Source organism: Tamandua tetradactyla, chromosome 6 (assembly GCF_023851605.1).
Source record: "Tamandua tetradactyla isolate mTamTet1 chromosome 6, mTamTet1.pri, whole genome shotgun sequence".
NCBI lineage: Eukaryota > Metazoa > Chordata > Mammalia > Pilosa > Myrmecophagidae > Tamandua > Tamandua tetradactyla.
The window spans coordinates 176,994,248-177,007,548 of record NC_135332.1 but is presented as its reverse complement, the minus strand read 5'-3'; the positions used below and the strand labels follow the sequence as shown (position 1 = coordinate 177,007,548).

Below are 13,301 nucleotides of genomic sequence, written 5' to 3'. Positions count from 1 at the left end.
CTGCTCTATATACCCTTTAAATATGTCCATTCTTCCACTAATGTACTGCATTGCAATTTACCGATCTACTTATCCCTCTGTTAAACTGTAACCTCCTTGAGATCAAAGACTCTGCCTCAGTTTTCATTGATTCTACAGCACATTTCACAACAGCATGCAAATAATAAAAATAATAACAATAGAAGTGGTAATAAAGTTATTACTGGTGCTCACTAACTGTTCACTATGCACTAAACACTGGGCTAAGTATTTTGTGAGAATTGTCCCAACCAATAAATGTGCATTTGAATTAAGTTCTTTAAGAAGCAATGGGGTACTATATTCTTTTATTTTTCATCTCCATAATGATTAGCATTCTAATTACTCACATGCCTAAGACCTTGAGAAATAATTATTGAATAAATCAATTAATTGATCAGTCACTTAAGGAATTAGGAAAGCAATAATAAGGAGGTAAGTTTCCTAATATCTCACTTTTATGCAGCACTTTCCAGTTTATGAAACACTTTGATTCCCATTGTGAGATACAATTACTGCATCACGCCGTGTATTATCTGTGTTATCATTACTATTTTTAGGGGACCCCACTAAGGCTCACAAATGCTGACCAACAGCCAAGGCCCCAGCCAGGGAAGGGCCAGCCAGGGCCTGGAGCCAATTGCTCTGTCCGACCCTAAGGACACTGAGGCCCAGCGCGGCAGAGCGCACCTGCGGCCACACAGAGCAGGACAGAGCTGGAATTGAAACCCAGAGCTGCCCGGGACCAGGGTCTCTCTGCTCTACTGCTTCCGTTTCTGCAGACAGCTGTCGAGCCCCTTCCACCTGTCTGTGGGTAAGCTTTCATGAATACAGGAAAAAATAACGGAAGCATAACCAAGCAATCAGAATTATAAAAATAGAACGCTTGAAAGGAAACGGAAGCCACCCCTCGCACAGGGAATGTCCAACCTGCTTGAATTCCCCAAGGAGAGGGCGCGCCACCCCACCCCCTGGCCACGGAGGGCAACACCATCCCCTCTCATCTCCTCCCCCATCCCCTCTAACCTCCTCCCCACCTCCCTCCTGTGGCCTGGGCACACGAGCCAAATGGAAGCTCTGCTTCTGGATTCTGAGCAGGGCCCTCTCGCCTCCTGGACATGGCACATGGGGGAGGGAAGTTGACTGCTTCCCTGCTAAATCAAATTCTTCTCCTCCAAGGAGGCCAGGGAATGCAGCAGCGTCTCAACCATGGGGGAGAATAAATGAATGAAGGATGGAAGGATCATGTTTTGTTTTGTTTTGTTTCGTTTTTGCAGTTTTATGTCACACTAGCCACTTGCAATATAAGACAACTCTTAATCAGTAGTCAAAATGACTACAACCCATAGGACTACAGGACATCCACTCCACTGACGGACGGCATGCTGGGGTGGTCTAATTGAGCAGGGCTGATTTGAGGGGCCCCAGGTATGGTGCTCTGTCTAGAATATTTCCTCCAGATGCTTGTCATATGGTCTGAAATTCCACTTTTAGGTTTGGAAATGAAGGTAGTGATGTTAGCACAGCATCATGGATGTAATTAACAGCACTGAATTATATATTTTAATGTGGTTAAAAGGGGAAATTTTAGATTGTATGTATGTTATTAGAATAAAAAATTTTTTTAATTGATTAGAACTGTACAACACACACGGTGAACCCTAAGCCATGAGCTAGAATTAATAGTACAATTAGTACCACAGTACAATTTCAGCAATTGTAACAAATGTACTACACTAATGCAGAGTGTTAACAATAGGATAATATATGAAATCCTGCATCTGTGCATGATTTTTCTGTAAATGTACAACTTCTCTAATGAAAAAAAAATCAAAATGAAATACTTTTGGTTTGCCCACTTGTTCAACTGTGTACACTTCAGGGGGAAATATCATATTTCAATAGTGTATCAATCTTTTTCACTTTGGTCACCCAATAAAGAGAAATTGCACAGTAGATAACTTTACAGCTCTGCCGCTAATCGTGGCTGTGACTGGGAGAGTCAGTTTCTACCTCTGTGCCTCGGTTTCCTCCTTGGTAGATAGATGGGCTTGGTAGTGGGATCATCACTCATATTTCCTGAACATTCTCTCTCCATCACGTTCCATGTTGAGTATTTTACTTTATTTATTCTTCAACACAAACCTACTGAATTGATATTTTTTATTTTTATCTTCATTTTACAGAGGCAACAGAGCCCACAAGAGACTAAGAAATTTGTCCCCAGGGTCTCCAGTGGGTAAATGATGGAATGGGTTGGGAGGCCAGCAGCCTGACTTCAAAGCCTGCAAGCTTCACCCCAATGTCACATTGCTTCTCCTGGGTGGAAGATGTACACTGTCCCATCCAGTGCTGACATTTTCTAGAATTACACAACTCCATGTCCAGCTTAATGGGAAACATTTGCAGAAAAGGTCAGCTGAGTTCCATTGACACAGCCAAAAGGACCAAAGGACAGGCCAGAGGCAAAGTAGTCAGGGTACTTCTACTGCATGGCCCAAGAGACTGTTCTGCAGCCACTTCCACTTCCAGGCCTCCTGAACTCTGGCTTTGTCCCTGCCGCTGAGCTTCAAGATGATGTGAGCGGAGAGGCGGTGGAGGGCCTATGAGGGCAGACTCTAAGGAGGCACCTCTGCCAGCCCTGCCTCACATCCTCTCAGTGGCAGCCTGGTTCATGGCTCTCCCTGCTGCACCCACCACTCAGTGGGACCCACAGGGCTGCGGCATCTTCCAGAGGGTATTTTGAAGCTCCTCTGACGAAATGAACACAGAGCACTGAGACAAAATCCCAACGGCTCATGTGCCGTGTTTTCCTCTGACTTTCAATTCAGTATGAAAGTTCCTTCAGCAGCATCTCTAAACAGAACTCCTTCTGAAATAGTGGATGAAAAGCCAAAGGTCCATTGTTCTGGGAAGAACAGAGCCACTAGAAGATTCAGGAGAGTAGTGAGGTCCAGCCATCATACAGGCAGAGGACAATTCACGCTAACCTCAAGTCCTTCTGGACTGGTGTCCTGGATCTTTTAAGGTGCAGTGGATATTTTCTCTTGTGAAGAAATGACATAAATACTGCTCAGCTTGTTTGAATAACAGAATTTTCTCTGAAGAGAGCAGAATGTACACTATCCACAGAGCACACAATTATGCTCGTTTCTCAGAATTGAGTTCGCCCACTGCGGTAGACGGATCGGATGTTCTTGTCGGCACTCTGATCGGCTTGGACACATTATAAATATCCTGAAGAGGTTACTTCAGTTCAGATGTGGCCCAACTGAATTGGGCTGGGCGTAATTCTGGATTACTAGAGGACTGGACTAGCAGAATGAAAGTAAGAGATGTACACATATATGTAGAGAGAAGAAGTTGTGGGGAGAAGCCAGGAACCAACAGAATGAAGAGAAGATGGAGGTGACATTGCCCAGTCTGCTGCCACATGTCAGAAAAGCCAAGGACTGAGGATCGCCAGCCCCACGCTGCCACAGCCTCTGAGGAGAAAGCACTGTCTCACTGACATCTCAGTTTTGGACTTCTAGCCTCAAAACCTTGAACCACTGCACTTCCGTTGTTGCAGCCACCCCACTGTACGGTACTTGTTTTAGCAGCTGAGAACTTGTCCTCCTCAGAGCCAAAGAGAAAGCTTTGTAAAGCTCATTGTTCAACTGTCGAAAATCCCTCAAGGACTGGGGGTCCCTAAGGTGCTTTATTTTTTGGTCCCTGCCCCTCCTCCGCCTCCCCCCTGCCCCTGCTGTGCCCGTAATATGATCCCTGAGGATGTCACGCTAACACGAGCTCTGTGCTCCCGCAGCCCATCTGACCCCCCTGTCTGAGCCGCATGCAGTGGCCTCTGGCGAGCCGACTCTGTGCTCCCAGTGCAGCCTGGAAACAGCCCCAGGTGGCAAGTTGCTCATCACCCTCAATTGCTTCTCCCCGTGCCTTTCTCCTGACCAGACTCTGAGCTCCCGTCTCTTCAATCAAGACCTCCAATCCCCCACAGAGTGTCTTTTCCGGAAAGTCAGTGCGAATTCAGACTCCATTATCCAAAAAGTGACTGGCATGAGGTTGTCATTGCATGGAACTACACTGACGTGAAAGGTCATGTTTCCCCTTTGTGCGCTACCCTCTCCGTGCCCCCTGGACCTGCAGTCTCTTTCCTGCTCACTCATCCACCCAAGAGACCTTGCCAGGGTGCCCTCCCAAAGGCGACACAGGGGCTTCTCTGTCTCAGCCACTCCCCAGCCTGGCTAATGCCTTCCCCTGCTGCCTCGTCTCCACCTTACGTGCCAACATGTTCCCAGCCTCCCCACACTTCGGCTGCTCCACGCCTCTGGGCCCTTGCCTGTATAAACTCCTCTTCCTGGAAAGACTTTCTCAAGCTTCCTTGGCTGGCAAAGTCTTGCTGTCCTAAGCCCAGCTTATGTGTTAGAAGACTTCTCTGGAACCACATAAAGTGCTTAGAGGAGGCCCCGGCACATCAAACGTACTCAGGACAAGTCCTAGAGTTTTCAGAGGTCACATCGTCTTCTCCCCACCCCACCAACCAGCACCTCAGAAACCCCCTTTCAGAGCAGATGCTGAGTGGGTGGCTACTGCACACACGCTCACACCAGAAGCAAGGCCAGCAGATGGGGTCTTGGCACAAGACTAGAACTTGTATGTCCATCTCTCTCAACCCTTTCAAAAAGCCCAAACCAAGGATCCTGATCTGACTCCAAGGGGGGGCAGGCAATCACACCCCAGCTCCAGCAGTAAACCTCTCAGGGCCTCACCTTCTTTATCTGAAAAACAGACCTTGCTACATCTAACTTCCTCACGAGCATTAAGTGATTTGTAAAATATTTGCTCTGAAGGGTTTTTTCAATAAATAGTTTCCTTTGTCCCAGAATAACAAGTGCATGAAGTGAGGCTCTTCCATGTGCATGGGGTGCACACGCGCGCACGTGCACACACAATCCGCATCCACATCATACGTGTACATGGCGATATCCTGAAGGCAAATTTACGCTCTCCCTCTGACTCCTATCATTGCAGCGTGCCAAGCGCATCCTTCCAATTGGGGGACGGTTAGCACACATGGTGTGTCGGTTCCCACATCTCTCCCGGTTTTAAATCATACTTGTTAAAGGCAGATTGAAAAGTCCTGTGAGATTTACTTCCCTCTTGGCAATATCTAGGCAGATCCATAGACTGTGTGGGCATGAGAAGGGAAATGTGCAATACTCCGTCATTTTTATTTTCTGTTGTTAATAATTCAAGTCTCAGTTAATACCATGATTAGCAAAATCAAAGTGGAACATTGCAAAATAACCCAAAGATATTTAGGCTTTGATTTGTACATGCCTAAGAGTGTGCTTGTTATAAGTTTAATGGATAGTAATTTTTTAGCTATAATGTAGGGATGACACATATGTGATGAAAAGACAGTAATTCAATGCTGGTAGGTATGCAACTAGGAATACTTGTTTGAGACTAATTTTGCAATATAAATCTAGAGCCTTCAAATATAAAACGTTCACAAGCCCCAAAATTCCACTTTGGAGAATATGCCCCCTTGGAAACTATCTGGATGTAGGAAAGAGCTTTATACACTGAAGCTCAAAAAAAATCATTCATTTTTATAATGGTGAATAGTAATAAGTAAACAAACACTCAAAAGTAGAGTAATGGATTACTGAGTGTGACAGACACTGCTGGTGACACTGTACCATCTACATACTAGATTATAAGCATTTTGAAAGTAGGAATGCAGATGAATGAATGAATGAGTGAGTGAGTGCATGAATGTACGCGTGCATGTATGAATGGATGATTTAAAGAGACATGTAACAATTTAGAAAGACATGTGATGCACAAGTAGGTTTAAAAAAAAAAGCCACACTGTAAATCAGTTAGAACTACATCAGACCCTACAGAAAAGCCTAAGGAGAATGGAAAAAATAAACCAATATATTTGCTGACATGGAGTAACTTCTAAATAACTATATAATTTAAAATATATGCTCATGATGTTCAGCTACCATCGCCACTATCCATTACCAAACTTTTCCCATCATCCCAAATAGGTGTATTTTAAGCCTTAATTTCCTATTCCCTATCCTCCCCCGTCCCTGGTAACCTACATTCTAGATTCTGAATCTCTGAGTGCACTTATTTCACATCTGTGAGATCATACATTGTTTGCCCTTTTGTGTCTGGCTTACTTCGCTCGACATGACGTCTTCAAGGTTCATCCATGTTGTCACATGGATTAGAACTTCCTTTTATGACTGAATAATATTCCATTGTGTATATAGTCTATATTTGTTTGTCCATTATTACTCGGTGGACACTTGGGTTGGGTGCATTCATATTTTGGAGACTGTGAATAATAGTACTATGAACATCAGTGTGCAAAAATCTGTTTGAATCCTGCTTTCAATTCCCTTGGGTATATACATAGAAATAGGGTTGCCAGGTTATTTCTGTTGCTAAGGCTGCTAGAATGCAATATACCAGAAATGGATCAGCTTTTATAAAGGGGATTTATTAAGTTACAAGTTTGCAGTTCTAAGGTCTTAAAAATGTCCAACTAAGGCATTCAGAGAAAGATTCTTTGACTCTGAAGAACGCTGATGTCTGTCACGTGGGAAGGCACACCGCTGGTGTCTGAGGTCTTTGCTCTGGATTCATCGCTTTGTGCTTCTGAGTTCAGAGGCTTCCTTTCTAAGGGTCTGGGGGCCTCACTTAGCTTCTCTGTGTCGGCTCTCTCCAGGTTCTGGCCTGCTTAGCATCTCATGGGACGGCACATGGCGATGTCTCCTGGGCTCTGCATCTCTAAACATCTATGTTTAGGCACCTGCACATAATATTGACTATCCAAGCATCTGTGCTGGCTCTCCAAGCATCTCTAAATGTCTGTCTGTGCTGGTTCTGAACTCTTTCTCTCTCTATGAGCTCTCTTAAAGGCTCCAGTAACCTAATTAAGACTCACCTTGAATGGGCGGAGTCACAGCTCCATCTAATCATAAGGTCTACTCACAGTTGGATGTGCCACATCTCCAAGGAAATAAACTAATCAAAAGGTCACACCCACAATTGGGTGTGTCACATCTTCATGGAAACAACCTAATCAAGAAGCCCCAACTTACAATATTGGGTCAGGATTAAAATAACATGGCTGCCCCCACAAAAATGGTTCAGGATTAAAAAGGCATGGCTTTCCTGGGGTACATAGCAGTTTCAAACCAGGACAAAGGTCATAAATCTATATTTAACTTTCTGAGGAACTGTCAAACTGTCTTGCACAGTTGCTGCACCATTTAACGTTCTCACAGCAGTGATGAGTGTTCCTTTTTTCCCACATCTTCTCTACCACTTGTAATTTTCCATAGGTGTGAAGTGGTATTTCATTGCGGTTTTGATTTGCATCTCCCTAAAAGTTAATGATGTTGAGCATATTTCCATGTGTTTTGTTTTGTTTTTTTTGACCATTTGTATATCTTCTTTGGAGAAATATCTATTCAAGTCTTTTGTCCCCCTTTTTTAATTGGACTGTTTGGTTTTTTATTCTTGAATTGAAGGATTTCTTTATATATTATGGATTAAATCCTTATCAGATATGTGATTTCAATATATTTTTCCCATTGTGCAGGTTGTCATTTTATTTTCATGTTTAAATTTTTTAAGGCATAAAAGTGTTTACCACTCTATTTTCTACAATTTTATGAATTTTTTACAACCAACAAATATTACAAAATGTTCTAACTCTGAAGGTTTGGGTAAAGGTTAAATGTTTAGGATAAAGTGACTTAATTAAATGTTTGAAATTTTCTAAAAAAATGCTGTATTATTGCTTTTAGTTAAATATAGCATGTTATTTATTCTCTCTTACAAGCCCCTATAAAATGAAGTCAAGGAATGAAAATGTCTAAATCTACAAGAATGATAAAAAGAGAACAGAACAAAAATACAGGAGAGGAGGAAACAGTAGATAAGGGACTTAACATTTTGATGAAGAAAAGGTAATAGAGGCATCATCACTGCCTCAGCCGAGTGGATAAGGGACGCCCTGGGCACCCACAAAAGGCAGTGCTGACCTCTCTGCCCCACAGACCCAGGGGGGAGCCCCGGAGCATGGGGGTGCAGGAGGCAGGGGCAGAAGGCAGTGCTGAGGCAGGACAAGCTACCGCCAACCCCTGGCACAGCGCGCGTGACAATGATAGGACATTGCTGTGACTCTTTCAGGATCAGCAAGGGGTCGTATTTATCTGGTCATAATAATATATATCTACTATTGTTTCAAACCCCAAATCTTTCCAAACCTAAAATAATTGTATTTTTGAGGATGAGGGAGGAAAACTGAGAACGAATTGATGAAAGAGAGAGAGAAGTCTCATCCATCAAGGCAAGAATTCAATAGTTATTTCTAAAATTGATAAATCAAGAATAGCAGGATCCATAATGCTATTTAGAAATGGGGAAGTCAGGATGAAAGAAAAATAGCCCATAGAGATCAAGATGGAGTCTTCTGGAGGTGGGGATGGCAGGAGGGTGGGGACGGAACAGGGGCCCCCTTCTTAAAACCAAAATCTTCTAGGGCTATTTGACTATTTCAACATGACCCTGATAAAACCCACAATCAAATTTGGCTGAAGCCTGGCAATGTCCTACCTGTCTGACCTTGGATGCCTTGACCTCTAGGCCCTACCTCTGCCAAGGGTGACACAGCACCTACCTTAACTTGCAGGACAGTAAAGGGCTCAGCGCAGGCATTCTGGGTAGAATGTTCAGGAAAAAGTACACCAATAGAAATCTGCTAAGGTAGCTGTGTTAACTGTGGGAAGGGAGCTGATAGGATGGACTGAGGATGTTCACACACTCAGCCTAGGCTTGTCTGTAAGCCATGCCCTCCCACGTGGGCTGCATCCTGCCTCTGCAGGCAGGTATGCAATGACAGATGTCCCGGGCTGCTCAGACATCATGTCACAGGACAGGAATTAGCGTCGCTTCACCTCCCAGCTGAGCAGCGTCTGGAGCCCAGGCCCAGCCCCTCACGTCCCACTGGAGGGAAGGTGAGAAGAGGCCCAGGCTCCCCTGCCCCGCAATGCCCTCCACACCCACACTTCCTGCTGCCAGCAGGAGCCGTGTTGCCCAGGGCCTTGGGCTCCATGTGGAGGCGCCACCCCGTCAGCTCCTGGCTGAAGCCAGTGCCTCGTCATCATTGCCACCAGGCCCCTCACAGTGCCCGATAGTGCAAGCCCCCACTCTCTAGCACAGACAAAGGACAGACTTCTTTCACCGTGAACCCCACTAGTCTCAGCATTCTCCAGAAGAACCTGGTCTAGTCATTACTTGATATGATGAAATGACACTTAGAATGAAAGCTGGGAGAGCCGAGCTGAGGACCCACTCTGCTTTTTAATTAGGTGCATTATTTGACCAAGTCTCTTGATTTCTGTGAGTTGGTTTTCGCATCTATAAAATGGGGATGGGGCTAGTTATTTGCTCTAACTATACATGACCTAATCAACAGGAGCTTGAGTTATTGCATGTGAGAATGTTCTCCTAGCTATAAAATACCAGACAAAAATAAGGAGAAAGAAGAAATTGAAAAGAAATGAGCTTACCTTTCTCTGTGAGGGAAGGCAGATCAACCGAAGGACAAAAGGTAGGAGTGTCATTTCGAGCAACTGGAAAAAAGAGAAATACAGCCTTTCAGCTCTGTTTTCCCTGCAATACCATGGAGTTTTGAAGGCCTTACTAGAGGAACAACATGGTAACAGTAAAATTGGAGTCTGAAGGCCGAAAGCCCTGTGTCAGCGCCCCAGTGCCATCGTCTACCAGCCAGGACAGGTGAGGCTATGCTGACATAAGAACCCATTTCAGCATGGCAGTGGCTTAAAGCAACTGGGCTCGCCCCCACTCACGCCACATGCCCATTGCAGATCTGTGCCATCCTCCCTCTAGGCCAAGGCTCAGGAAGGCTCCATCTTGCCCAGGCTTCAACAATTGCTGACTCAGGGAAAGGAGACTGCAACCAACTATTCTCCTGCTCTCATTGTTTCTGCTGAGGAGTGACACCTCACTGCCACTCGCAGGCCATTGCTTGAAGCAAGGAGTTGAGGCTGAGACTAGGAGGCACAGACTTCCTGAGTTCCCAAGGAGCGGGCAGCGGGGAGCCTGGGGAAACAACTCCGGTGGCCACCCCTCACTGACTTGGGGGACTCAACCTCTCTGGGCCTCAGTTCCCACATCTGTACAATGGGGTAGCACTACCTACCTTGGAGAATGACTGTGAGATTAGAGGTGGTGATGTCCCCCTGTCCCTTTACTTGCCCTCCTCAGGGTCTCCCCCCACCCCACCAGGTTACCCACCCAGAGAAATTAAGCCCAAGATCGTTGGAAGTGATCTGACCAGGGTGGGCTCCCAGCCCTGGGAGTGGTTGGCAGTTTGACCATCAGCGCTAAGGCAATTCTGAGCCCTAGAAGTAAATATTGAAGCTGGACCTCTGGATTCAGGAGGATGAAGTGGGAAACAGAAGTGCCTTCTCTCTGCTAGATGCTGTGCTTTCTTTAAAGTTATTTTTTATTGGTGTAAAATTTGCATACACTGAAGTGCACAGACCTTGTGTGAGCTGTCACTGTGTTTGACAGATTCTCCCATTCATGGTGCGCGATAGCTCTCACCTGGGCAGGGAGCGTCCATCACTCCCAGAAGCTCACTCATGGCCCCTCTGGCCAATCCCTCCCTACGTCCACTCAGAGACAACCACTGCTCTGATGGCCATCCTCACGGGTTGGTCTTAGCTTCTGTGCTTACAAGATCCCGTAAAATATAACAGATATTCCCTGAACCCTGTGCTAAGAGTTTTACAGTATTGGCTTATTTTATCCTTCTACTGATCCTATGAAATGACTGTGAAATGATTATCCCCAGGGATGCTTTGAAGGGACATTTAGGTCTAGGTATAGATGATGGATGATGGACATTTATGTGATGGATGCTTCCAAATGCTCAACCTCCCTTACTGGAACCTCTTTCACCCCAGTGAATTTAATCTTACAACAAACCATGGGGGATCAACACTGTAGTGATCCCAGTTTCATCGAGTAAGAGCACTGAGGACCAGGTTGTTTACGGACCTTGTCTGAGGCCACACAGCCAGTAGCTGGTCAAGGCAGGATGGAAGCATCAGGCCACCAGCTCTTACACTTATAACCACAGCCCTACGCTCCCTAAGACAGAAAAATGGTTAAGAGCTTGACTCTGGGATCAGATCCATGTCAGATGGACTCCCAGCCCTGCCCTTCCCTTCTGTGGAATCTTGGACAGGTGGCTTAGCTGATTTATACTTGTTAAACAAATGCCTGCCAACCTTTCTGAGATTCATGCAGGGGTGTGCTGGAGCCAGCTAGGGTATGCTCCCAAGAGCCAATGATGTGTATTTCTTCCCAACTCTGCTTTCAGTGACAGCAAGTTGGCAGTGTGAAATGGGCCATGGTGGAAATATTTACACCATGGAAAATGGCAGATGCTGCAAATCAGTGCATTCCCCTACACCTGCCAGGTGTTAAATATTTACAAGCACAGCTGTAAGTGTTTAAGAAATGATCACTTTCTTTCAAGTCTGCCTCCCCATACAGATTGTAAGCCCCTTGTGGGCAAGGGTTTCTATCCCTTGGCTTTCCAGTGTTTGACACAGAGTAGGGCCCAGAAAACAGCCCTTTCTTTGCCTCTCCTCAGTGAAGTTCCTCAGAAACAGGGTTAGTGTCTGTTTCTGTTCCTGTCTCTGGGCCTGGAAGCCAGGCTCGGGTCCATGTAGTCGTCAGTACAGCAACACAGGAAACAATCAAACCACGGGTTTCAAGCAAGAGCAAAGCCTATTACCAATTTTTTCCTAATTGCTTTGCAAAAAGTCCTGCCTCAAGTGTCAATGCTCACTGAGAGGTGAAGATTAGGATTCTGTCCTTCCAGGTCACGTCCAAAGGTCCCTCCTCTATGCAGCCTTCCCTAACTCCATAGAGGCCTTTTCCTATTGGCATGGAGGTAACTAACCAACATAAAGAAAGAATTGGAAAAAAGTGCAACAAAGGCAGCTCTTGTGCTGAGATTTTCCTACAGTCTTCAGATGCGGTTTTGTCTACTAGAGAAAATTAAACCTGACACCATACTAATGTCCAGAACCCAGATCGTGAGTGTGTTTCAGCTCAAAATAAATCGTAAATCAAAAGATGAATTTTTTTACCATCAACATGACCTGACCAGGAGAATAGTTTATTAAACCGCCTCCTTCAGTAAGAGTCCTTTCTCCACTTAGGACTTAGAGGGAGAAAACCCACAGAGAATGAAGGCTCACCCACCACCCACTTCTTATGAAGACAACTGAAGTTCAGAGGGCAGGTGAGAAGCTGGCTCTGCGTTGCTGAAGACCCCCATGGCACACCCCATCGCTGCAGCCCAGACCCCCAGCTGCTCCCCCACTGCTCTCCTGAAACGGGAGAGGAGACCAGGGTGGCCATGACCATTCTGCCAGGAGCCGTGGATGGAAGGCTGGGAGGCTGGTGCCACTCATCGTTCTTCCTTTTCTCCCCAGACCCCCTGACTCGGAAAGGAGCATATGATGTGAAAAACCTCCTCACTGGGCCACTCCACACCAGGGCGCCCGGGAGTCTGCAGGAGGTGGTCCCTAAAGCACCAAGAGAATCTGCAGGAGCCTTTCAGCAGTGGGTTTCCAAGGCCCATAAACAGAATTAATTTCTTCTTCCCATGCTTTCCCTGGCATCTGTGTATAAGATGTCTGCAGCACTTGGTCCATGATGCTGTACTCAATCCCCTACGCTCATGTCTTCTTCACTAGGCTGTCAGCTGCTAAGAGAATGGCTGCATCTGATGGCTCTCATTTTTCCCAGCACTCAGCACAGTGTATGGCCCTAAGGACACATTCAATAAAACCCAGAGCTCCTAGCCTTATGATCCAGCACCAGAATGGTTTATTTGTTTATATATTATAGCACCTCATTAGACTGTGAATGCCTTAAGGGCAGGGGCCATGCCTTATTTACACTCAACCGTACAACAGTGATTTAGTGTTAGAAAGACCTAGGCCTGATTTCTAACTCTGTCATTTGCCTTGCTGTGTGACCTAAGGCATGTTATTTAACCTCTCTGAGCCTTAGTTTCCTCATCTAACAACGGCTGTGAGAACTGAATGAGATAATGCTTGAAAAGTGCTCAGCATCAGGCCAGGGACACAGTAAGAGGTTAATGAGTAGAGACTAGATTGGTATCCCGAGGCCTGGGCTCAGTC

At 45.6% G+C, this 13,301-nt stretch overlaps 1 protein-coding gene across 1 annotated transcript in view; it reads right to left on the bottom strand.

Annotated features, from left to right (window-relative positions):
• Positions 1 to 13,301, bottom strand: part of TG (thyroglobulin) — a 234,772-nt gene that overhangs the window by 125,608 nt on the left and 95,863 nt on the right. Inside the window, exon 35 of the mRNA XM_077167733.1 lies at positions 9,621 to 9,683. Within this exon, the coding sequence (XP_077023848.1) occupies positions 9,621 to 9,683 (63 nt within the window). The remainder of the gene's footprint in view (positions 1 to 9,620; positions 9,684 to 13,301) is intronic.